The sequence below is a fragment of the Oenanthe melanoleuca genome, chromosome 25 (genome assembly GCF_029582105.1).
Source record: "Oenanthe melanoleuca isolate GR-GAL-2019-014 chromosome 25, OMel1.0, whole genome shotgun sequence".
NCBI classification, from domain to species: Eukaryota; Metazoa; Chordata; class Aves; order Passeriformes; family Muscicapidae; genus Oenanthe; species Oenanthe melanoleuca.
In genome coordinates, this window is record NC_079358.1 from 7,635,248 (window position 1) to 7,661,416 (window position 26,169).

At 60.6% G+C, this 26,169-nt stretch overlaps 1 protein-coding gene across 1 annotated transcript; it reads right to left on the bottom strand.

The window, feature by feature from the left end:
• Window positions 1-2,153: 2,153 nt before the first annotated feature.
• Window positions 2,154-23,206, bottom strand: AHNAK (AHNAK nucleoprotein). Its single transcript, XM_056510055.1, has 5 exons — window positions 23,110-23,206; window positions 20,199-20,282; window positions 19,326-19,479; window positions 18,523-18,752; window positions 2,154-17,955 (listed from the first exon to the last, which is right to left on the bottom strand). The coding sequence occupies exons 3-5, from the start codon at window positions 19,477-19,479 to the stop codon at window positions 2,500-2,502; spliced, it is 15,840 nt and encodes a 5,279-aa protein (XP_056366030.1). The 5' UTR covers window positions 20,199-20,282; window positions 23,110-23,206; the 3' UTR covers window positions 2,154-2,499.
• Between the last annotated feature and the right edge of the window lie 2,963 nt (window positions 23,207-26,169).

The following is a 26,169-nucleotide window of genomic DNA, read 5'->3' on the forward strand; positions in this document are numbered from 1 at the left end:
GGGACACACCTGGAGACAGCTGGGACAGCTGGGGACAGCTGGGACACACCTGGGGACAGCTGAGACTGCATTACCCGGGCTCGGGGCAGCGCTGCTGAGCTGGGACACACCTGGGACTCACCTGAGACACACCTGAGACACAGCTGGGACACACCTGGGACTCACCTGAGACACACCTGGAGACAGCTTGGACAGCTGGGACACACCTGGGAACAGCTGGGACACACCTGGGAACCCCAGTGGACACTGGAAGGACCTGTCGTGAGCTCCTGGGGACCCTCCAAGGGACATCTGGGGACACCTGAGGACCCTCCATGGACACCTGGACCCCCTGGACATGGGAGTGACCGTCCCCGAGTAAAGATGGCCACGTACCCATAATGCCTCTGTGTGGGTGATGTCATAGGGGTGGGGCGGGGTGAGCAGCTGCCTCCAGTATAGACCAGTAAGGCCCAGTACAGACCAGTAACGCCCAGGGCGTGAGGCAGAGACTCCCCCGGGTTATCGGAGCAAACTACAACTCCCAGCATGCACTGGGCGGCAGCACGGCCCAGCCCCGCCCTCATTGAAAAACCATAACTCCCAGAGTGCATCGGGAGTGACATGGCCGCCGAGCCACTTCCGTTCCCGCCTTTAAATTACAACTACAGTTCCCAGGATGCACTGCTGCACGTGACCGGAATTGCCGATCATTTACTAGACTACAACTCCCATGATGCACCAGCCCAACACGGCCGACTTCCGGTCCGCCATTCCGGCGGCTCCGTTCGCTCCGCTCGCTAAAATGGGGGCGCGCAGCAGCGCCCCCTGGCGGCCGGGAGGAACAAATGTTGGGGGGATTTTTGGGGAGGGGGAGGGGCAGGAACCGCGCGGGGAGGGCAAAAAGGACCTGAGGGGGAGGGGCAATGGGAGGAGGAGAAACCCCAAATTTTGGAGGGAGGGGCCATGGGGGGGAGTGGAGACCTGAAATTTGGGAGGGGGTGGGGGGGGGACAAGACCCCAAATTTTTTACTGGGGGGAGTCGTCACCCCCAAATCCAGAGGAGGATCAGATTTGCGCAGAAAACCCCAAATTTCAGCTTTAAAAAAAAACCCCAAATGCACCAAACTCGCGGTTAATAAACATTTTTTTATTTGCATTTTCCACCCTGGTTTTTCTCCCGTTAATTCGCCGTTAAAGTGCTGCAAAGGGAACAGGTTTATATTTTCTGGGGATTTTTTTTTTTTCCTTTTTTTTTTTTTTTTTTTTTTTTTAATTTAATTTATTTAAACTTCCCCCAAAAATCCTCATACACAAAACTTTATCCCGGAGTCCCGACGCACCTTTGACTTTTGGGGCTGAACGAGACAGAAACGGGTGTTTTTATCAAACTATAATACAGAGAATGTAACAAATATAACAAAAAACAGCCCAGAAAACGAAAAGGAGCCGCGGGGAGAAGCTCGGGCTGCTCGGGACATTCGATCCCCGCGGATTAAAGTGCCCCAGGGGACACGTCTCAGTTTCAGAGGTCAGAGCTGCGGTTTTTTTGGTTTGTTTTTATTCATAAACCGTTTCTTTCGCTGTATTTTATTTCATAATTTCACGGGTTTGGTTTATTTTTTAACAAATCCACGGTTTTTTGGTTTATTTTTAAATAAATCCGTATTTTTTTGTTTATTTCTTTGGATAAATCCATTTATTTTTTGGTTTTTTTCAAGAGATCCCTTTTTCTTTAGTTTATTTTCTTGACAGATCCAATTTTGTGTCTGTTAGTTAATTTATTTAATTTTATAAAAATTAATTTCTTTAACAGACTTTTTTAATGGATCCAGATTTTTACTTTGTGCTTTTAAAATTAATTCTATTTTATTTGGTTCCTTTTTTTTAGTAAATCCATGGTTTTGCTTTGTATTTTTTAATATATCCATGGCTTTGGTTAATGTATTGAATATATCCACAGGTTTGGTTAATTTATGGAATATATCCCTGATTTTGGTTAGTTTTTTATTAATAAATCCACAGCTTTGGATGTTATTTAAATAAAATCCTCAGTTTTGCTTCCATTTCTTTCACAAACTGAAAAAAAACCCAAAATTTTGAGCAAATCCATCGACCCAAAGAACCTTCAGCCCCGGGAAAAAAAAAAAAAGCCAAATAAAAAGGTTAAAAACGTTGGTGGGGGGAAGACCAAAAATAAAAATTCATTTCCACGAACCAAACACTGAAAATATATTTTTTTTTTGGGGGGGGGGAGGAGAGTCGGAGTTGAAGGGAAGAAAAAAAAACAGGGGACAAAAATAAACCCCAATAAAAATATAAAAAAAAAAAAAAAGGGGGAAAATGCGGAGGGAAGAATCGAAGCTCTCAGCACAGGGAGGACCCCAAAAACGCGGGGGGACCCCCCCCCTCCCCCCTCTGTACACACGGGGGGTCCCTGCCGCGCCCGGGCCTATGTACAACCCCCGCCCGCGGTCACTGCGGCGCTGACCCCCGGCGGTCACTCCCCGCCCTGGGCGGTCACTCCCTGCGCAGCTCGCAGGACGCGGCCGGGGCCAGCCGCGATTTCGGGGACCCCCCGTCCTCGGCCGTCACCTCGTAGCAGCCCTTGCCCTTGGAGCCGACGCCCCCGAAGGTCCCGAACTTGCCCTTGGGCTGGCGGGCGGCGCCGGGCTCCGCCGGGGCCTCGTCGCTGAAGGAGGACGAGCGCGGCCGCGCTCTCCGGCCGCGGAACAGCGAGAACTTGGCTCTGGCCTCCAGCTCGCCCTCGGCCGAGCCCAGGCTGCCCTTGGAGCTCTTCAGGTCGCCCTTGGAGCCCGACACCGACCCCGAGGCCTCGGGGGAGCCCGGGCCGCCGCCGCCGCCGCGCCCCTTCTGCTTGGAGAAGGTGAATTTGGGCATCTTGAGCTTGGATCTCTTCAGCCTGGCCTCGGCCTCGTCCGGCTCCGGCTCGGCCGCGTCGGCGCCGGGGAAGTCGACGTCCACGCCCACCTCGCGGCCCTTGGCCTCGGGCTCGGAGAAGACGAATTTGGGCATCCTCAGCTTGGGGAAGGACACTCTGACCTGGCCGCCCTCGCCGCACGCCCTGGGGCCGGCGGCGTGGAAGGTTCCGGAGCCGGCGCTGACCGACGCCTCGGCCGAGCCTTTGACCTTCGGCCCCTTCACGTTGACGTTCAAGGCCGAGCCGGACACTTCCAGGCCTGGGGCCTCCACGCTGACCTTTGGCCCTTGGATGTCTCCGGCCACGTCCACGTTTGGTCCTTTCAGCCTCAGGTCAACGTCCGGCGCGGAGAATTTCGGCCCTTTCAGCTCCACCTCGGGACCTTCCAGCCCCAAACCGGAGCCCTTCAGCCCCCCCTTGGCCTGGGGGCCCTCCAGAGTGACCCCCACGTCCCCCCCGTCCACGCTGGGGCCGGAGAGGCTGAACTGGGGCAGCTTCAGGGACGGGAGTTTGATGGTGCCCCCCAAAATTTCGAAGCCGGAGTCGTCCGCCGACATTTGCGGGGTTTTGGCGCCGACGTCTCCTTTCAACTTTGGTCCTTTCAGGTTGACATCCAAATCCGGGCCGGACACGTCCAGCGAGGGCCCCTGGAGGTCCAGGGTGGCCCCCGGGGACTGGACGGAGCAGGGGGCGCCCAGGGTGACGCCGGGCCCTTGGGCGGAGCCCGAAATGTCCAAATCTCCCTTTAATTTTGGTCCTTTCAGGTTCCCCTCCAGCTCAGGCCGGGAGATTTGGGGCCCTTTGAGCTTCACATCCACGTCGGCACTCACGTCCGGCATTTCCAGCCCCAAACCCGCTTTTCCCCCCTTGGGCCATCCCAGTTTCACCTCGGGACCTTCCAGTTGTGCTCCAGCAACTCCAACTTCGCCTTTGACTTTTGGTCCTTTCACGCCGATGTCGGCGCCCACCGAGGGGACGGCGACGTCGACCCCGGGGCCCCTCAGGTCCCCCCCGATGTTCCCGTCGCCCGCGCCCACCTGGACGCCGGGCACTTTGAATTTTGGGCTTTTCAGGTTCACGTCGGGACCTTCAACGTCCACGTTGAGGCTCGGGCCTTTGACCTCCAGATCGCCCTCGACTTTGGGGACCCCCGCCGAGGCCTCCCCGCGGAACTTGTGCGATTTGAGGTCGAATTCCACGTCCGGGAAGGAGATCTTCCCAAACATGTGCTTCCTGCCTTTGGGGGATTTCGTGGCGCCCTCGGGGCCGGCGGCGCTGAGCTCGGCGTCCAGCTCGGCCCCCGCCGCGTTCACGTCGAACGCTCCCTTCTTCCCCTTCACCTTGGGGCCGCTCATGTGGATTTTGGGCATCTTGAACTTGCTCTTCTTCCCCTTGCCGGACAGGTGGGCATCAGGTGACTCCACGCTCAGCTCCGCCTCAGGTAAATCCGGTAAAACCTCCGCCTTGGGGCTTTTCATGCCGAACCCAAATTTGGACTTTTTGAACTTGGGAACTTTGACGTTGGCCTCGGGGCCCTCGACGCTCAGGTCGGGACATTCGATGTCAACTTCGGGGCCTTTCACCCCGAGTTCGGGGCCCTTGAGGTCGACCTCGGGCCCCTTCAGGTGACCTTCCACCTTCGGGGTGGAAACGTCGAAGCCGCCCTTGGTTTTGTGGCCCTTCAGGTTCAAGTCTATCTCGGGCATGGAGATCTTGGGGACGTTCACGTGCATTTCGGGCATTTTCACTTTAGGACCCTTCACTTTGCCCTCCAGACCTTCAACGTTGACCTCTGGCAGGCCCACATCCACCTTGGGGCCAGACAGATCCACCTCGGCCTTCGGCAAGTTCACGTCCACGTCGGGACCTTCCCCTTTAAAGCCAAATTTGGGGATTTTCATTTTGGGCAGCTTCACTTTCCCCTCCAGACCATCCACGTCGACCGCCGGGCCCTCGATGTCGACTTTGGGGCCTTTGATGTCGATCTCGGGGCCCTTCAGGCCCCCCTCGAGCTTGGGGCCGTGCAGGTCGGCGTCACCTTTGACCTTCAGGCCCTTCAGGTTCAGGTCAATGTCAGGCATGGAAATTTGGGGGGTCTTGACGTGAATTTCGGGCATCTTTACCTTGGGCCCTTCCAGAGTCACATCTGGCGCCTCAATGTCCACTTTGGGGCCCTTGAGGTCGACATCTGGGCACTGCAGGCTCCCCTCCAGCTTGGGGACAGAGACATCGACGTCCCCCTTGACCTTGGGACCCTTCAGGTTCAGATCAAAGTCGGGCATGGAGATTTTGGGGGCCTTGATGTGCATCTCGGGCATCTTGAACTTGGGCCCTTTGATCTTCCCCTCGGGCCCTTCCAGCTCCACGTCGGGGAGATCAACATCGACTTTGGGGCCTTTGATGTCGATGTCTGGGGCCTTCAGGTCACCCTCGAGTTTGGGGACAGAGACATCGACGTCCCCCTTGAGTTTGGGACCTTTGAGGTTGAAGTCAACGTCTGGCATGGAGATTTTGGGGGCCTTGATGTTCATCTCGGGCATGGAAAATTTGGGACCTTTGACTTTCCCGTCCACGCTCAGCTCCGGAGCCTCCACGTCCACGCTGGGGCCCGAAACGGCCACGTCGCCCTTGGGCAGGGTCAGGTCCACGTCCACCCCATCCCCCTTGAACCCAGGCATGGAGAATTTGGGCATCTTGAACTTGGGCAGTTTGAATTTGCCCTCGGGGCTGTCGATGGAGACGTCAGGGGCGGTGACGTTGACCTCGGGACATTTCAGCTCCCCTTCCACACTGGGCAGGGACACGTCCACGTCCCCCTTGACCTTGGGCCCCTTCAGGTTCAGGTCGAGGTCAGGCATGGAGATTTTGGGGGCCTTGATGTGCATTTCAGGCATCTTGAACTTGGGCCCTTTGATCTTCCCCTCGGGCCCCTCAATGTCCACGCTCGGCATCTCAATGTCCACCTTGGGGCCAGACACGTCCAGGTCTCCTTTTGGGAGGTTCACGTCCACCTCGGGGCCTTCTCCCTTCAGCCCAAATTTGGGCATCTTGAATTTGGGGAACTTTATTTTTCCTTCTGGGCCGTGAATGTCGACATCTGGAACATCAATGTCCACTTTGGGGCCCTTGAGATCGATTTCGGGACCCTTGAGGTCACCTTCAATCTTAGGGAGTGACACGTCAACATCACCTTTGACCTTGGGGCCCTTCAGGCCAAAGTCGACGTCGGGCATGGAGATTTTGGGGGCCTTGATGTGCATCTCGGGCATCTTGAACTTGGGGCCTTTGATCTTCCCCTCGGGACCTTCCAGCTCCACGTCGGGGAGATCAACATCGACTTTGGGGCCTTTGATGTCGATGTCTGGGGCCTTCAGCTCCCCTTCTACTTTGGGAAGGGAAACATCGACATCTCCTTTGACCTTGGGGCCCTTCAGGTTCAGGTCGATGTCAGGCATGGAGATTTTGGGGGTCTTGAAATGCATCTCGGGCATCTTGAACTTGGGCCCTTTGATCTTCCCCTCGGGCAGCTCCACGTCCACCTCTGGACCCTCAATGTCCACCTTGGGGCCGGACACATCCAGGTTTCCTTTTGGGAGGTTCACGTCCACCTCAGGACCTTCTGCCTTGACCCCGGGCATCCCAAATTTGGGCATCTTGAATTTGGGCATCTTGAATTTTCCCTCAGGCCCGTGAATGTCGACATCTGGAACATCAATGTCCACTTTGGGGCCCTTGAGGTCGATTTCGGGGCCCTTGAGGTCGCCTTCCAGTTTTGGGACTGACACGTCCACGTCACCTTTGACTTTGGGGCCTTTGAGGCCAAAATCAACATCGGGCATGGAGATTTTGGGGGCCTTGATGTGCATCTCGGGCATCTTGAACTTGGGACCTTTGATCTTCCCCTCGGGACCTTCCAACTCAACATCTGGGAGATCAACATCGACTTTGGGGCCTTTGATGTCCAGTTCAGGGCCCTTCAGATCCCCTTCCAGGTTGGGGACAGAAACATCAACATCTCCCTTCAGTTTGGGGCCTTTGAGGTTTAGGTCGAAATCGGGCATGGAGATTTTAGGAGCCTTAATGTTCATCTCGGGCATCTTGAACTTGGGCCCTTTGATCTTCCCCTCAGGCCCCTCGATTTCAACATCTGGGGCAGAAACATCGAATTCGGGGCCTTTCACGTCCACCTTGGGCCCTTTCAGCTCCCCTTCCACGCTGGGCAGTGACACATCCACGTCTCCCTTGACCTTGGGGCCCTTCAGGTTCAGATCAAAGTCTGGCATGGAGATTTTGGGGGCCTTGATGTGCATCTCGGGCATCTTGAACTTGGGGCCTTTGATCTTCCCCTCGGGACCTTCCAGCTCCACGTCGGGGAGATCAACATCGACTTTGGGGCCTTTGATGTTGATGTCTGGGGCCTTCAGGTCACCCTCGAGTTTGGGGACAGAGACATCGACGTCCCCCTTCAGTTTGGGCCCCTTCAGGTTCAGGTCGATGTCAGGCATGGAGATTTTGGGGGTCTTGAAATGCATCTCGGGCATCTTGAACTTGGGGCCTTTGATCTTCCCCTCGGGCAGCTCCACGTCCACCTCTGGACCCTCAATGTCCACCTTGGGGCCGGACACGTCCAGGTCTCCTTTAGGGAGGTTCACGTCCACCTCGGGGCCTTCTCCCTTCAGCCCAAATTTGGGCATCTTGAATTTGGGCATCTTGAATTTTCCCTCAGGCCCATGAATGTCGACATCAGGTGCCTCAATGTCCACTTTGGGGCCCTTGAGGTCGATTTCGGGACCCTTGAGGTCACCTTCAATCTTGGGGACAGAGACATCGATGTCTCCCTTGACCTTGGGGCCCTTCAGGCCAAAGTCGACGTCTGGCATGGAGATTTTGGGGGCCTTGATGTGCATCTCGGGCATCTTGAACTTGGGGCCTTTGATCTTCCCCTCGGGCCCTTCAATGTCCAGCTCTGGACCTTCAATGTCCACCTTGGGGCCTTTGATGTCGACGTCTGGCAAGCTCAGGTCCCCTTCGATCTTTGGTGCAGACAGATCGACGTCCACCCCCCCCTTGACCTTGGGGCCTTTCAGGTTCAGGTCCAGGTCGGGCATGGAGAGGTTGGGAGCTTTGATGTTCATTTCGGGCATTTTGAATTTGGGGCCTTTGATTTTCCCCTTCGGACCTTCAACGTCGATGTCGGGAACTTCCACGTCCACCTTGGGTCCTTTCAGGTCCACCTGGGGCAGGGACACGTCCACGTCCCCCTTGACCTTGGGGCCCTTCAGGTTGAGGTCGATGTCGGGCATGGAGATTTTGGGGGCTTTGATGTTCATCTCGGGCATCTTGAACTTGGGGCCTTTGATCTTCCCCTCCGGCCCCTCAATGTCCACCTCCGGACCTTCAATGTCCACTTTAGGACCCGACACGTCCAGTTCTCCCGTGGGGAGGTTCACGTCCACCTCTGGCCCCTCCCCTTTAAACCCAAATTTTGGCATTTTGAACTTGGGCATTTTCATTTTCCCCTCTGGGCCGTGAACGTCGATGTCGGGGGCCTCGATGTTGACCTTGGGGCCCTTGATGTCCAGCTCAGGACCTTTCAGCTCCCCTTCCAGTTTGGGGGTGGACAGGTCAAACTCCCCTTTCATTTTGTGCCCCTTCAGGTTCAGCTCCACGTCCGGCATTGAGACTTTGGGCGAAGAAATGTTCAGGAAAGGCATTTTGAATTTGGAGCCCTTGGATTTCCCCTGGACGTCCAAATCCGGAGCCTGGACCTCGACCTTCGGGCCAGACAGCTCCACCTCAGGCTTCTTAAGCTTCACATCCACCTCAGGGCTTTGAACTTTGGGGCCAGAAAAGCCAAACTTGGGAAGTTTAAACCTGGACTTTTTAGCTTTTCCTTCGAGGTCAACCTTGGGCCCCTCCAGCTCCAGCTCCGGCCCCTTGATGTCCAGCTTGGGGCCTTTCAGCTCGCCCTCAACCTTGGGAAGAGAAGCATCGAGGTCCCCTTTCAGTTTGGGGCCCTTCAGGCTCAGGTCGATGTCGGGCATGGAGATTTTGGGCACGTTGAACTGCAGCTCCGGCTTCTTGAACTTGGGGCCTTTCATTTTCCCGTCGGGGCCTTCGAGCTCCAGCTCAGGGACTGAAACGTCGACTTTCGGACCCGAAACGTTGACCTCGGCCTCAGGGAGGTTCACGTCCACCTCGGGGCCCTCCACTTTCGGCCCGGAAAATCCAAATTTGGGCATCTTGAACTTGGGCATTTTAATTTTGCCTTCTGGGCCGTGAATGTCGACGTCGGGCGCCTCAATGTCCACTTTGGGGCCTTTGATGTCCAGTTCAGGGCCCTTGAGGTCACCTTCAATCTTGGGGACAGAGACATTGATGTCTCCCTTGACCTTGGGGCCCTTCAGGCCAAAGTCGACGTCGGGCATGGAGATTTTGGGGGCCTTGATGTGCATCTCGGGCATCTTGAACTTGGGGCCTTTGATCTTCCCCTCGGGCCCTTCCAGCTCCACGTCGGGGAGATCAACATCGACTTTGGGGCCTTTGATGTCGATGTCTGGGGCCTTCAGGTCACCCTCGAGCTTTGGAAGGGAAACGTCCACGTCCCCCTTCAGTTTGGGACCTTTGAGGTTAAAGTCAACGTCAGGCATGGAGATTTTGGGGGTCTTGAAATGCATCTCGGGCATCTTGAACTTGGGGCCTTTGATCTTCCCCTCGGGCAGCTCCACGTCCACCTCTGGACCCTCAATGTCCACCTTGGGGCCGGACACGTCCAGGTTTCCTGTCGGGAGGTTCACGTCCACCTCAGGCCCCTCTGCTTTGAAGCCTGGGACCCCAAATTTAGGCATCTTGAATTTGGGGAATTTTATTTTCCCTTCTGGACCGTGAATGTCGACATCTGGAACATCAATGTCCACTTTGGGGCCCTTGAGGTCGATTTCGGGGCCCTTGAGGTCACCTTCAATCTTGGGGACTGAGACATCGATGTCCCCCTTGACCTTGGGGCCCTTCAGGCCAAAGTCGACGTCGGGCATGGAGATTTTGGGGGCCTTGATGTGCATCTCGGGCATCTTGAACTTGGGGCCTTTGATCTTCCCCTCGGGACCTTCCAGCTCCACGTCGGGGAGATCAACATCGACTTTGGGGCCTTTGATGTCGATGTCTGGGGCCTTCAGGTCACCCTCGAGTTTGGGGACAGAGACATCGACGTCGCCCTTGAGTTTGGGGCCTTTCAGACTGAAATCAACATCGGGCATGGAGATTTTGGGGGCCTTGAAATGCATCTCGGGCATCTTGAACTTGGGCCCTTTGATCTTCCCCTCGGGCAGCTCCACGTCCACCTCTGGACCCTCAATGTCCACCTTGGGGCCGGACACATCCAAGTCTCCTTTAGGGAGGTTCACGTCCACCTCGGGGCCTTCTCCCTTCAGCCCAAATTTGGGCATCTTGAATTTGGGCATCTTGAATTTTCCCTCAGGCCCGTGGATGTCGACATCTGGAACATCGATGTCCACTTTGGGGCCTTTAATGTCTAGTTCAGGGCCCTCCACCTTGGGGACAGAGACATCGATGTCCCCCTTGACCTTGGGGCCCTTCAGGCCAAAGTCGACGTCGGGCATGGAGATTTTGGGGGCCTTGATGTGCATCTCGGGCATCTTGAACTTGGGGCCTTTGATCTTCCCCTCGGGACCTTCCAATTCAACATCAGGGAGATCAACATCGACTTTGGGGCCTTTGATGTCAAATTCTGGACCTTTCATTTCCCCTTCTACTTTAGGAACGGAAACATCGACGTCCCCCTTGAGTTTGGGCCCCTTCAGGTTCAGGTCAATGTCTGGCATGGAGATTTTGGGGGTCTTGAAATGCATTTCAGGCATCTTGAACTTGGGGCCTTTGATCTTCCCCTCGGGCCCCTCAATGTCCACACTCGGCATCTCAACGTCCACCTTGGGGCCGGACACGTCCAGGTCTGCTTTTGGGAGATTCACCTCGGGCCCGTCTCCCTTCAGCCCAAATTTGGGCATCTTGAATTTGGGCATCTTGAATTTTCCTTCAGGCCCGTGAATGTCAACATCGGGCGCCTCAATGTCCACTTTGGGGCCTTTAATGTCCAGTTCAGGGCCCTCCACCTTGGGGACAGAGACATCGATGTCCCCCTTGACCTTGGGGCCCTTCAGGCCAAAGTCGACGTCTGGCATGGAAATTTTGGGAGCCTTGATGTGCATCTCGGGCATCTTGAACTTGGGGCCTTTGATCTTCCCCTCGGGACCTTCCAGCTCCACGTCGGGGAGATCAACATCGACTTTGGGGCCTTTGATGTCGATGTCTGGGGCCTTCAGGTCACCCTCGAGTTTGGGAACAGAAACATCGACGTCCCCCTTGAGTTTGGGGCCTTTGAGGTTCAGGTCGATGTCAGGCATGGAGATTTTGGGGGCCTTGATGTTCATTTCCGGCATCTTGAACTTGGGGCCTTTGATTTTCCCCTCAGGACACTCCAGCTCCACGTCGGGGAGGTCAACATTGACTTTGGGGCCCTTGATGTCCAGTTCGGGGCCCTTCAGGTCCCCTTCCAGCTTGGGCACAGAGACATCGACGTCCCCTTTCAATTTGGGGCCCTTCAGGTTGAGATCGAAGTCTGGCATGGAGATTTTGGGGGCCTTGATGTGCATCTCGGGCATCTTGAACTTGGGGCCTTTGATCTTCCCCTCGGGACACTCCAGCTCCACGTCGGGAACCTCTACGTCCACCTTTGGACCTTTCAGTGACACCTCTGGTCCCTTCAGGTCCCCCTCCAGTTTGGGGACAGAGACATCGACGTCGCCCTTGACCTTGGGGCCCTTCAGGTTCAGATCGAAGTCAGGCATGGAGATTTTGGGGGCCTTGAAATGCATCTCGGGCATCTTGAACTTGGGGCCCTTCACCTTCCCCTCTGGGAGATCAATGTCCACATCAGGAGCTTCGATGTCCAGTTTGGGACCTTTGATGTCCACGTCTGGGCCCTTCAGGTCACCTTCCAGCTTGGGGGCGGAAATGTCGACGTCCCCCTTGAGTTTGGGCCCCTTCAGGTTCAGGTCGATGTCGGGCATGGAGATTTTGGGGGTTTTGAAATGCATTTCGGGCATCTTGAACTTGGGGCCTTTCAGTTTTGCCTCAGGGCACTCCAGCTCCACGTCAGGGAGGTTGACATCGATTTTGGGGCCTTTGATGTCAATGTCTGGCGCCTTCAAATCTCCCTCAATTTTTGGGACGGACACGTCCACGTCTCCCTTCACTTTGGGGCCCTTCAGGTTGAGATCGAAGTCGGGCATGGAGATTTTGGGGGCCTTGATGTGCATCTCCGGCATCTTGAACTTGGGGCCTTTGATCTTCCCCTCGGGACACTCCAGCTCCACGTCGGGAACATCCACATCCACTTTGGGTCCTTTCAACTCCAGATCCGGCACTTTCACGTCTCCTTCTATTTTCGGGGCAGACACGCCCATCTCTCCCTTCAGTTTGGGACCTTTCAGGTTCAGGTCAACATCAGGCAGGGAAAATTTTGGTGCCTTGATGTTCATCTCTGGCATCTTGATCTTGGGTCCCTTCCACTTCCCCTCAGGACCTTCAATGTCCACCTCAGGAACGTCCACATCCAACTTCGGACCTTTCACGCTCACGTCCGGACCTTTCAGGTCACCCTCGACTTTGGGGATGGAGACATCGACGTCTCCCTTGACCTTGGGCCCCTTCAGGTTCAGGTCGATGTCGGGCATGGAGATTTTGGGGGCCTTGATGTTCATCTCGGGCATCTTGAACTTGGGCCCTTTGATCTTCCCCTCGGGCAGCTCCACGTCCACCTCTGGACCCTCAATGTCCACCTTGGGGCCGGACACGTCCAGGTCTCCTTTTGGGAGGTTCACATCCACCTCGGGGCCTTCTCCCTTCAGCCCAAATTTGGGCATCTTGAATTTGGGCATCTTGAATTTTCCCTCAGGCCCGTGAATGTCGACATCAGGTGCCTCAATGTCCACTTTGGGGCCTTTAATGTCCAGTTCAGGGCCCTTCAGGTCTCCTTCCAGTTTGGGAGCGGAAATGTCGACGTCCCCCTTGACCTTGGGGCCCTTCAGGTTCAGGTCGATGTCAGGCATGGAGATTTTGGGGGTCTTGAAATGCATCTCGGGCATCTTGAACTTGGGGCCTTTCAGTTTTCCTTCGGGACACTCAATGTCCACCTCTGGACCCTCAATGTCCACCTTGGGGCCGGACACATCCAGGTTTCCTGTCGGGAGGTTCACTTCCACCTCAGGACCTTCTGCCTTGACCCCGGGCATCCCAAATTTGGGCATCTTGAATTTGGGCATCTTGAATTTTCCTTCAGGCCCGTGAATGTCGACATCAGGCGCTTCAATGTCCACTTTGGGGCCTTTGATGTCCAGTTCAGGGCCCTTCAGGTCACCCTCCAATTTTGGGACCGACACGTCCACATCACCTTTGACCTTGGGGCCTTTGAGGCTGAAGTTGACGTCGGGCATGGAGATTTTGGGGGCCTTGATGTGCATCTCGGGCATCTTGAACTTGGGCCCTTTGATCTTCCCCTCGGGCCCCTCGATTTCAACATCTGGGGCAGAAGCATCGAATTCGGGGCCTTTCACGTCCACCTTGGGCCCTTTCAGCTCCCCTTCCACGCTGGGCAGTGACACGTCCACGTCCCCCTTCACTTTGGGGCCCTTCAGGTTGAGATCAAAGTCTGGCATGGAGATTTTGGGGGCCTTGATGTGCATCTCGGGCATCTTGAACTTGGGGCCTTTGATCTTCCCCTCGGGCCCTTCCAGCTCCACGTCGGGGAGATCAACATCGACTTTGGGGCCTTTGATGTCGATGTCTGGGGCCTTCAGGTCACCCTCGAGTTTGGGGACAGAGACATCAACGTCCCCCTTGAGTTTGGGCCCCTTCAGGTTCAGGTCGATGTCGGGCATGGAGATTTTGGGGGTCTTGAAATGCATCTCGGGCATCTTGAACTTGGGCCCTTTGATCTTCCCCTCGGGCAGCTCCACGTCCACCTCTGGACCCTCAATGTCCACCTTGGGGCCGGACACGTCCAGGTCTCCTTTAGGGAGGTTCACATCCACCTCGGGGCCTTCTCCCTTCAGCCCAAATTTGGGCATCTTGAATTTGGGCATCTTGAACTTTCCCTCAGGCCCGTGAATGTCGACATCAGGTGCCTCAATGTCCACTTTGGGGCCCTTGAGGTCGATTTCGGGACCCTTGAGGTCACCTTCAATCTTGGGGACAGAGACATCGATGTCCCCCTTGACTTTGGGGCCCTTCAGGCCAAAGTCGACGTCGGGCATGGAGATTTTGGGGGCCTTGATGTGCATCTCGGGCATCTTGAACTTGGGCCCTTTGATCTTCCCCTCGGGACCTTCCAGCTCCACGTCGGGGAGATCAACATCGACTTTGGGGCCTTTGATGTCGATGTCTGGGGCCTTCAGCTCCCCTTCCACTTTGGGAAGGGAAACATCAACATCTCCTTTGACCTTGGGCCCCTTCAGGTTCAGGTCGATGTCGGGCATGGAGATTTTGGGGGTCTTGAAATGCATCTCGGGCATCTTGAACTTGGGGCCTTTCAGTTTTCCTTCGGGACACTCAATGTCCACCTCTGGACCCTCAATGTCCACCTTGGGGCCGGATACGTCCAGGTTTCCTTTTGGGAGGTTCACGTCCACCTCAGGCCCCTCTGCTTTGACCCCGGGCATCCCAAATTTGGGCATCTTAAATTTGGGCATCTTGAATTTTCCCTCAGGCCCGTGAATGTCGACATCTGGAACATCAATGTCCACTTTGGGGCCCTTGAGGTCGATTTCGGGGCCCTTCAGTTCCCCCTCGAGCTTCGGAACTGCCACGTCCACGTCCCCCTTGACCTTGGGCCCCTTGAGGTTGATGTCCACGTCGGGCATGGAGATCTTCTGGGTCTTGATGTGCATCTCGGGCATCTTGAACTTGGGCCCTTTGATCTTCCCCTCGGGCCCTTCCAAAGCCACGCCGGGCACCTCAACGTCCACTTTCGGCCCTTTGATGTCCATTTCTGGAACTTTCACATCCCCTTCCACCTTGGGCAGGGCCACGTCCACGTCTCCCTTCACTTTGGGTCCCTTCAGGTTCAAATCCACATCAGGCATTGAGATTTTGGGGGATTTGATGTTGAGTTTCGGCATCCGGAATTTGGGACCTTTCCACTTCCCTTCTGCTCCTCCAATGTCCACCTCGGGTCCCTCAATGTCCACCTCGGGCCCGGACACGTCCACCTCTCCCTTGGGCAGGGTCACGTCCACCTCGGGCCCCTCCAGTTTGGGGCCGGACACGTTGAAATGAGGCAATTTCATTTTGGGCATTTTCAGTTTGGCCTCTGGCCCCTCCAGGTGCACGTCCGGGACCTCCACGTCCACCTTCGGCCCCTTGATGTCCCCTTCCACCTTGGGGACGGCCACGTCCACGTCTCCCTTCACTTTGGGTCCCTTCAGGTTCAAATCCACGTCGGGCATCGAGATTTTGGGGGATTTGATGTTGAGTTTCGGCATCTTGAATTTGGGGCCTTTCAGTTTCCCTTCTGGACATTCCAAGTCCACCTCAGGCACGTCAACATCCAACTTGGGACCTTCCACATCCAACTTGGGACCTTCCACATCCAACTTGGGACCCTTCACGTCCATTTTGGCACCTTCCACGTCCACTTTGGGGCCTTTCACGTCGACTTTGGGGCCCTTCAGCTTCGGGGCCTTCAAGCCCAGATCCACGTCTGGCATGGAGAGTTTTGGGGTCTGAACGTTGAGTTCAGGCATTTTGAACTTGAGGCCTTTCCCTTTGACCTCCGGCCCTTCCACGTCCACGCTCGGGACGTCGATGTCCACCCTGGGGGCCGAAATGTCCACCCTGGGGGCCGAAATGTCCACCTTGGGGGCCGAAATGTCCACTTCTCCCTTGGGCAGCGTCACCTCCAGCTCAGGGCTCTCTCCCTTCACCCCAAATTTTGGCATTTTCATTTTGGGGAACTTCAGCTTGCCCTCAGGCCCTTGGAGGTTCAAATCTGGGGTTTCAACCTCCACTTTGGGGCCTTTGATGTCCAGCCCGGGGGTTTTCAGCTCCCCTTCCAGTTTTGGGGCAGAAACGTCCAAATCTGCCTTGACCTTGGGTGCTTTGAGGTTCAGGTCGATGTCGGGCATGGAGATTTGGGGGGTTTTGGTGCTCACCTGGGGCCCCTGCAGGTCCAGTCCGGGACCCGACACGTCCACTCTGCCCTTGGGAAGGGTCACCTCCAGCTCGGGGCTCTCTCCCTTCACCCCAAATTTCGGCATTTTCAGCTTGGGGAACTTCAGTTTTCCCTCAGGCCCTTGGATGTTCAAATCTGGGGTTTCAGCCTCAACTTTGGGGCCCTTGATGTCCAGTTCAGGGCCCTTCACGTCCAGGTCGCCGCTGGCCTTGGCGCCGTTCAGGGTCAGGTTGACGTCCGGCGCGGAGATTTTGGGAGCCTTGAGGTGCAGGTCGGGCCCCTGGACGTCCAAACTCGGCGCCTCAACGTCCACCCTGGGGCCGGACACCTCCAGGCCGCCTTTCGGGAGGGTCACGTCCACCTCAGGCCCCTCTGCTCTGACCCCGGGAATCCCAAATTTGGGCATCTTGAATTTGGGCATCCTGAACTTCCCCTCGGGGCCGTGGGCGTCCACTTCAGGCGCTTCAATGTCCACTTTGGGGCCCTTGACGTCCACGCTGGGGATGCTGACGTCCACCTTGGGGCCGGACACGTCCACCCCCCCTTTGGGAAGGGTCACCTCGACGCTGGGGCTCTCTCCCTTCACCCCAAATTTCGGCATTTTCAGCTTGGGGAATTTCAGTTTGCCCTCAGGCCCTTGGATGTTCAAATCTGGGGTTTCAACCTCAACTTTGGGGCCCTTGATGTCCAGCCCGGGGGTTTTCAGCTCCCCTTCCAGTTTTGGGGTGGACACATCCAGGTTTCCTTTCACCACCGGCCCTTTGAGGTTCAGCTCGACATCAGGCACGGAGATCTGGGGGCTCTGGGCGCTCACCTCGGGCCCCTTGATGTCCACTCCGGGCACCTCCACCCCGATTTGGGGCCCTTTAAGGTCCAGTTGAGGCCCCCTCAGTTCACCCCCCACGCTCGGCACGGACACGTCCACTCCTCCCTTGGACCCCTTCAGGCCAACGTCCATCTCCACGCCCTTCAGTCCGGCCACGTCCACCTGGAGCCCCTTGGGGCCGAGTCCTGCCAGGTCCCCCTCCCCTCTGGGGCCCCTCAGGTGCAGGTTCACGTCCGACAGCGAAATTTGGGGCGTTTCCACCTTTTTGAAGGTGGGGCCTTTCCACTCTCCTTCCACCTGGGGCACGGCCACGCCCTTGGGCGCCTCCACGGCCTCGCCCTGGGCCGAGAATTTGGGGAAGGTCAGGTGTGGGATTTTGACTTTGCCCTTGGCGCCGTCCTGGAGCTCCGCGCTGGGGACGTCCGGCGGAGGGGAGGGGACCTCGGTGGCACCGGTGACCCCCACGTCCACCTGCGGGCAGGTGACGTCCACCCGCGGGGCTTCCCCGCCGGCCTGGAACCCGAATTTGGGGATTTTCAGCGCCGGGATCTTGATCTTCCCCACGTCCAGGGGCAGGGAGGAGGCGGCGACCTCCCCCTGCGGACACGGGGCCCCGCCGGACACGTGGAACGACCCGTCCATGTCTCCGAGCTGCCCGTTGGCCTCGATCCGCGGTGACCCCCGCGAGGGGCCGGAGCCCTTCCAGCCCGCCAGGGACGCTCCGGTGTCTCCGCCAGGAACGCGGCTCTGGAGGGGCCCGGGCAGCACGTCGGGGATCGGGACGCCGAGCTCGGGGCCGAGGTCGCCGTCGCCGCCGGTGACGTCCACGGTGTAGGCGGTGACCCGGCGGGTGACCGTGATGGTTCTGCTCTGCGTCCCCTCGGCCTCCGCGCCCTCCTCGGGCCGCAGCCGCGGCTTGATCTTGGTGGTGTAGATGCGCCGGTACTCCTCGTCATCGCCGCTCTGCGGGCAGGGCAGCCGTGAGCGCGGGGCTGCTTCCTCCCCGGGCTCATCCTCATCCCTGTGCTCATCCTCATCCTCATCCCTGGGCTCATCCTCATCTTCATCTCCGTCCTCATCCTCATCCTCATCCCTGTGCTCATCCTCATCCTCATCCCTGTGCTCATCCTCATCCTCATCCCTGGGCTCATCCTCATCCTCATCCCTGTGCTCATCCTCATCTTCCTCCCTGTCCTCATCTTCATCCTTATCCCTGTGCTCATCCTCATCTTCCTCCCCAGGCTCATCTTCATCCCTGTGCTCATCCCCATCCTCATCCCTGTGCTCATCCTCATCCTCGTGCTCATTCTCATCCCCATCCTCATCCTTATCCTTGTCCTCATCTTCCTCCCTGTCCTCATCCCTGTGCTCATCCTCATCCCCATCCTCCTCTTCATCTTCATTCCTGTGCTCATCCTCACCCTCGTTCCCATCCTCATCCTCACCCTCATCCCCATCCTCATCCTCATCCTCATCCTCCCCGTTCCCATCCCCATCCTCCTCCTCCTCCCCCTCCCCTCCCCCACTCACCAGCACCACCTCGGGGCTGCCGGGCACCATCCCGCTCTGTCCGTGCCCGTGTCCGTGTCCGTGCCCGTGTCCGTGTCCGTGTCCGTGTCCGTGCCCGGCCGCGGGCGGGCGCTCCCCCGGGCGCTGCAGCCGCAGCCCCAGCGCGTGCTGCCCCATGGTCTGCAGCAGCTGCGCCGCCTCCCCCGGCGGCAGCGAGTCCAGGTACACGGTGGCGCTGACGATCTGATCCCCTGGGGACGGTGACAGGGACGGGTCAGGGACGGGTCAGGGGCGTGGGGACACCGGAGGGACCCACCTGAGGGACCGTGGGGTCATCGCCCCTGGGGGCCCAGGGAGAACTGCCACCAAACAACCCCAAAAATCCGATTTTGAACCCCAAAACCCTCGGGGATGAGCGTCCCTGTCCCCACCGTGAGCGGCTGTGGGGTCATTTCCCACCGGGATGGGAAAAAATGAACTGATCAACCCCAAAAATCCGATTTTGAGCCCCAAAACCCTCGGGGATGAGCCCCCTGCCCCCACCTGAGGCACCGTGGGGTCACCACGCACGGGGACAGAGGCAGGAGATGTCACCAGGACAGCCCCCACTGTCCCCAAACCCCCCCACTGTCCCCAAAGCCTCCCCTGAGTATCCCCAAAACTCCCCCCGGTGCTCCCAAACCCCTTCCACTGTCCCTAAAGCCCCCCCCGGTGTCCCCAAGCCCCCCCGGTGTCCCCAAGCCCTCCCCAGTGTCCCCAAGCCCCCCCCCGGTGTCCCCAAACCCCCCCCCGGTGTCCCCAAGCCCCCCCCCCGGTGTCCCCACCTTCCTTGACCACGCCCGTGCGCGCGGCCGGGGAGTTCTGCTGGACGCAGCGCACGAAGACGCCGTGGTCAGTCTGGGCGATGGTGATGCCGTGGGAGCCGCTGCCCTCCCAGCTGGGCAGGAGAATCTCCCGGGGGTCATCCTGGGGCTCCATCTGCGCCAGGACAGGGCCGGGGCTCAGGGGACACGGGGTGGACACGGGGCTGGACACGGGGCTGGGGGACACGGGGTGGACACAGGGCTGGAGGGGCTGGGCAAGGGGCTGGACACGGGCCAGGGGTCAGCAGGATGGACACAGGGTGGACACAGGGCTGGACATGGGCTGGAGGGGCTGGACATGGGGCTGGATATGGGTTGGGGTCAGCAGGATGGACACAGGGTGGACACAGGGCTGGAGGGGTTGGACATGGGGCTGGAGGGGCTGGACATGGGGCTGGATATGGGTCAGGGGGACGTGGGGTGGACACAGGGCTGGACATGGGCTGGACATGGGCTGGACATGGGTCAGGGGTCAGCAGGATGGACACAGGCTGGACACAGGGCTGGACATGGGTCTGGGGGACACAGGGTGGACATGGGGCTGGAGGGGTTGGACATGGGGCTGGACACAGGCCAGGGGTCAGGGGGGACACGGGGCTGGGCGCAGGGGTGGACACGGGGTGGACATGGGGGTGGGGGCTGGACATGGGGCTGGACACGGGCCAGGGGTCAGCAGGATGGACACAGGGCTGGACACGGGGCTGGGATCAAGGGGGACACGGGGTGGACACAGGGATGGGAGTGGGCACTGGGTCAGGGGTCAGGGGAGGGGTTGGACAGGGGTCGGGGTCAGGGGTCAGGGGTCAGGGGAGGGGCGGGTCCGGCCCCGCTGACCTTGGTGGGGTCCCGGTCCCGGCCGGATCCGCCCCAGGAATCCTCGGACCTCGCTCGGGAACGGCTCCGGTGTCACCTCCCGGCCTGGAGGGGACATGGGGACACGGTGGGACAGGGGGCACCGAGGGGACACCCCCGGGACACCCCCGGGACATCGGGGACACTTTGGGGACACCCCCAAAGGAGCAGCTCCGACCCCGCCGATTTTTGGGATTTGCGGGAATTCCAGACCGGGGGGGCGGGGGAAGGGCGGGGCCGCGTGGGAACGTCACCTGTCCCTTGTCACCTGTCCCTTGTCACCTCGCGCCCTGAGCCCCACCCAGAGCAGCTCCTGAAGATTTGGGGGGAATTCCTCCCTTTTTAGAGAATTTCGGGTTCGGTTTGTTTTTTGTTTTTTTGGGGTTTTTTTTGCTCTTTCCCTGCTCAACCCCCCCCCAAAATCCGGGTTGGGGGCCCCGAGCGGCTCTGGGGGCGCTCCCCCGGCCCGGGGGTGCCCCCGCAGGGACCCGGCGGCTCCGAAGGCTCTGGAAGCTCCGCTCGGCGCGGCCGGACTGGTTGGTGACTCAGAGCGGGGCGGGGGGACCGGGGGGGACACGGGGGGGGACCGGGGGTGACTCAGAGCGGCCCCGAGCGCTGGGAGCGGCCCCGGCCCGCCCAGGAACGGCCCCAAAACCGCATTTTCCACCATTCCCGACGCTTTTCCTGGGAATTTTTCCCCTTTTCCAGAGGTTCCCCCGCGGTGTGGGGGGGGACAGGAGCCCCCCCGCCCCCCCGGTGACACAGGGGACAGCTCCGAGTGTCCCCGCAGCAATGCCACCCCCCCCGGCTCGGGGCTATTTTTGGGGTGAAAACCACGTGCGGCCCCTGCCCGGTATTTTTAGTGGCCCCCATCCCCCCCCCCCGCCCCCAAAAAGCCGCAGAGGGGACAGAGGGGACAGAGGGATGAGATGGCACCGGTGTCACCCGTGTCACCCTGCCCGGGTCCCCGGACGCGGCCACCGCCCGCGGGTGACATTTGGGGACAGCAGCGGGACCCCCCCGGCCCCGGGGGCTGATTTGGGGCCCCCCCGGGGCCGCGTTGTGCCTTTGTCACCCCAAAATCCGCCCCGGGAGCCCCCCGCGTGTCCGGTACCGAGGGGGGGTCACCCCCCGTGTCACCCCCGTGTCACTTTGTCACCTCTCCCCTCCCTCATCGCGGGATTTGGGGAGGGGCGGGAGGGTTTGACCCCCAAATTTGGGGGTGCCCGGGGGTTGTGATCCCCCCCAAACTCGGGGGTCCGGGCGGGGCTCGGGATCCTCCCAGGAAACGGCAAATCCCGGAAAACCGTCCCAAAAACACGGGGAGAGCGGGAAAAAACAGGAAAACCGGGGGGAAAACGGGAAAAAACCGAGGAAAAAAAGGGGAAAAAAGGGGAAAAAAAGGGGAAAAAAACCCCAAAACCCAAAAAGCAGGAGGAGGAGGAGGAGGCGGAGGCGCAGCGGGCGCGCCCCGGGCCGGTACCGGTCGGACCGGCTGGAGCGAGAGTCCCGCGGGCGGCGGGGACCGCGCGGATCCGGGAGGGTCCCGGACCGGTTCCACCGGGTCCTGCCCGGACTCTGCCCGCGGCCACACGCGGTGGCGCCGGGACACTCCGGGGGTGTCCCCGGCCCCGCCCCGACCCCTCCCCAAAAATTCTCCCCCCTCGGAACCCCCAAAACCGCTCCGAGCAGGGAGCGCGCAGAGGAGTCGCCCCCACCTCGAATCGCGGATTTGGGGTTCCCCCAAGATTTGGGGTCACCCGGAGGGGGTTCGGGGGTGGCCGGAATGGGGGGGGGTGTCCCCAAAAAAGGGGGGGGGAGCAGAGGGGGAAGTGGCGCGCGGGAGCGGCCGCGCCCCAAAAACCGCAAAGGGGGGGGCGGGGGGGGACCCCGCGTGTCCTCCCCCCCGCCAAAATCCCCCTTCCCCAGGGACCCCCGAGTGGGGTTCGGGGTTGGGAACCCCAAAATTAACGCAGCCCCCCCCAAAAACCAAACCCACGGCGCTCCCGCCGCCCCCGCGCTGCCGAGCGTTAATTAGCGAACCCTCATTAACCGAGCGCCCACGCGCGGCCGCGCCCTCGCGGGATCCCGGGGATCCCCCCCCGCCCCAAAATCGGCACCGGGACCCCCCCCCCGGGGTCCCCCCGGCCCGGGCGGGGCGGGAGCGGCGGGAGGGGCCCGGGAGGGGGGGGAGGGGGGGAACCGCGGCCCCGCCCCCAACGGGGACTCCCCGGGCGCGGCCGGAGGGGGGGGCGGGGGGGGGAACCACGCCCTGAGCGCGCCCGGGACCCCCGGGACCCCTCCGGGACCACCGGGACCCCCCTCGGGACCCCCGGGAATGCCCCGAGCGCTCGGGAGACCCCCGGGACCCCCCCCCCCTGCAGCGATCACGGGACACGCGTGGGGTGCCCCCTCCCCCCCCATCCCGGAGCCCCCCCGGGACCCCCCCGGCGGTACCGGAGCCCCCCCCGAGACAAACGAACCCCCCCGAACCCCCGACGGTCCCGGAGAGCCCCGAGACGGTGACGGGACCCCCCCTGCACCCCCATGGCGGTCCCGGGACCACCGGGACCCACCGGGACACCCCCGGGACCCCCCGGGACCGCCGGGACCAACTCCGGGACCACCAGAACCCCTCGCGCCCCTCCCGGGACCGCCGGGACCCCCCCCCGAACTCCCGGGGCTCCCGGAGCCCCCCGGGACTCCCTCGGGAACTTCCCGAACCCCCCCCGGCAACTCCCGGGACCACCAGAACCTCCCGAAAACAGCCCCGGGACCGTCCCGGGACCCCCGCCCGCCGCTCCCGGAGCCTCCGCCCGTCCGGGCGGGTCCCGGTTCCGTCCGGGCGGGTCCCGGTTCCGTCCCGGTTCTGCCCGTCCTGCCCCGCCGGTACCTGCGCGCTGCGGGCTCAGCTGCGGGCCCGGGCCATGCCCGGTGCCGGGTGTGGCGGCGCTGCCGGTGCCGGTGCCGGTGCCGGTCCCGGAGCGGCCCCGGCGGGTCCGTGCGGAGTGGCCGCGCCCGGGCGGGTCCCGGCTCTTGTAGCGGCGGCGCCGCCCCCGCCCCGCGGGGAGGGCCCGGCCCGGCCCGGCCCCGGGACAGGGAGCGGCCCGGGACAGCCCCGAGCGGCGGCGGGAGCGGGCGCGGGCAGGGAGGGACCGGCCGGGCCGGGCAGCTCGGAGCGCTGCGCTGGGCCCGGTTCTGAGCCCGGTTCTGAGCCCGGTTCTGAGCCCGGTGCTGAGCCCGGTTCTGAGCCCGGTGCCGAGCCCGGTGCTGAGCCCGGTGCCGAGTCTGGTTCTGAGCCCGGTGCCGAGTCCGGTTCTGAGCCCGGTGCCGAGCCCGGTGCCGAGCCCGGTTCTGAGCCCGGTGCCGAGCCCGGTGCCGAGCCCGGTGCCGAGCCCGGTTCTGAGCCCGGTTCTGAGCCGAGGCCGTTCTGGTCTCCGTCCAGTCCCGGTTTCACTCCCGGTCCCGGTTCTGGTCCCAGTCTTGATCCAGTTCCAGTCCTTGTCCCGATCCGGTCCCGATCCTAAACCTGATGCGGTGCCGGTTCTGATCCCGATCCAGTCCCGGTTCTGACCCCGATCCAGTCCCGGTTCTGATTCCGATCCAGTCCCGGTTCTGATTCCGATCCAGTCCCGGTTCTGACCCCGATCCAGTCTCGGTTTTGATCCCGATCCAGTCCCGGTTCTGACCCCGATCCAGTCCCGGTTCTGATTCCGATCCAGTCTCGGTTTTGATCTCGATCTAGTCCCGGTTCTGACCCCGATCCAGTCCCGGTTCTGAGCCCGATCCAGTTCCGGTTCTGCTCTCGGGCCCGTTCTAGTCTCGGTTCTGAACTGGAGCGGTTCTTATCTTAATCCAGTCCCGGTTCTGAGTCCGGGCCGGTTCTGATCCCGATCCCAGGCCGGTTCTTATCCCGGACCGGTCCCAGTTCTGATTCCGATCCAGTTCAGCTTTTGGTCCCGATCCAGTCCCGGTTTTAGTCCCGGTCCAGTTCCGATCCCAGTCCTGGTCCTGGTCCAGTTCCAGTCCCACTTCTGCTCCCGTTCCCGAGCTCATCCCGGTCCCAGCCCGGGCCCTGACCCGATCCAGTCCCGGTTCTGGTCCCGATTCCGAGTCCATCCCGATCCAGTCCTGATCCAATCCCGGTCGCGATCCTGGTCCCACTCAGTCCCGCTCCAAGTCCAGTTCTGGTCCTGATTCCATCCCGTTCCTTGGCCCAGCCCGGTTCCGGTTCCAGTCCCGGTCCCGGTTCCAGTCCTGGTTCCAGTCCCAGTCCCGGTTCCAGTCCCGTTTCTGGTTCCAGTCCCGGTCCCGGTTCCAGTCCCGGTTTTATTCCCAGTCCCGGTTCCAGTCCCAGTCCCGGTTCCATTGCCGGTTTTATTCCCAGTCCCGGTTCCAGTCCCGGTTCCAGTCCCGGTTCCAGTCCCGGTTCCGGTCCCGGTTTTATTCCCAGTCCCGTTTCTGGTTCCAGTCCCAGTCCCGGTTCCAGTCCCGTTTCTGGTTCCAGTCCCGGTCCCGGTTCCAGTCCCGGTTTTATTCCCAGTCCCGGTTCCAGTCCCAGTCCCGGTCCCAGTCCCGGTTTTATTCCCAGTCCCGGTTCCAGTCCCGGTTCTGGTCCCAGTTCCGGTTCCAGTCCCGGTTCCAGTCCCAGTCCCGGTTCCAGTCCCGGTTCCAGTCCCGTTTCTGGTTCCAGTCCCGGTCCCGGTCCCGGTCCGGTCTCCATTGGACAATCCCAGAACGGGACCCCCGCCCCCCCCAGGTGAGTCCCAAGCCCCGCCCCCCAGGTAACCCCAACCCCCCCCCAGGTAAATCCCAGATCCGGGCGGGGGGGGGGGAATCCCAAACTGGGCACTGGGGGGGGGCACTGGGGGCACTGGGAGCACTGGGGGGGCACTGGGGGGCACTGGGGGTACTGGGAGCACTGGGGGCACTGGGGGGGCACTGGGGGTACTGGGGGGGCACTGGGGGTACTGGGGGGGCACTGGGGGGCACTGGGGGCACTGGGGGTACTGGGGTGGCACTGGGGGCACTGGGGACCCTCGGGCGCTGCTCCCAGTTTGGCCCAGTCCATACTGGGAGCCCAAACCCGGGACTTTCGGCACCTGAACCTCCCGGATTTCTCCAAATTCCCCAAATTCCCGATCCCGCTCCCCCACCTGCGGTCCCGGCTGGTCCCGGGTCCGGTTCTGGGGCGGTTCCGGAATCTCCGGTCCCAAACCCCGATCCCAAATTCCCAATCCCGGATCCCAAATTCCCAATCCCGGATCCCAAATTCCCAAATTCCCAAATTCCCAATCCCGGATCCCAAATTCCCAAATTCCCAAATCCCGATCCCGATTCCCGAATTCCCAAACCCCGATCCCGAATTCCCGAATTCCCAAATCCCGATCCCGATTCCCGAATTCCCAAATCCCGATCCCGAATTCCCAAATTCCCAATCCCGGATCCCAAATTCCCAATCCCGGATCCCAAATTCCCAAATTCCCAATCCCGGATCCCAAATTCCCAAACCCCGATCCCGAATTCCCGAATTCCCAAATCCCGCCGCATTCCCGAGCGCTGCCTCATCCCGCCCCGCCCCCCCCGCCCCTCCCGGGGCCCCGCGTGGCGGATTTTGGGGGGGGGGAGGGGGGGGGACACCGGGGGACACCGGGACCCCCAGCGCCCCTCCCCCAACCCGGGGGTCCCCGCGGTCCCGCGTGGGGGCGGGGCGGGGGTGACCCCTCCCCAAAAAAGCGGATTTGGGGTGGGGGAGGGGGAGGGGGGGTGGCTCCAGCTGCGCTGTCACCGCCAGATGTGGCGGCACCGCCGGGGGGGGTTGGGGACACCGGGGACCCCCCCGGAGCGGCGGGAGGGGGGGAGGGGAGGGCGGGTGCGAGGGGGGAGGGGCGGGGGGGGATGTTTGGGATTTTGGGATGTTTGGGATTCCGCGCTGGCCCGGGGCCACCCGCGG

Excerpts from the sequence above, each read along its gene's own strand:
- AHNAK (XM_056510055.1), bottom strand. The coding sequence starts at position 19,479 with ATGGAGCCCCAGGATGACCCCCGGGAGATTCTCCTGCCCAGCTGGGAG. Across the intron at positions 18,753-19,325 it reads CACGGGCGTGGTCAAGGAAG|GGGATCAGATCGTCAGCGCC; the intron begins GTGGGGACACCG and ends CACCGTCCCCAG. Across the intron at positions 17,956-18,522 it reads GCAGCCCCGAGGTGGTGCTG|AGCGGCGATGACGAGGAGTA; the intron begins GTGAGTGGGGGA and ends CCCTGCCCGCAG.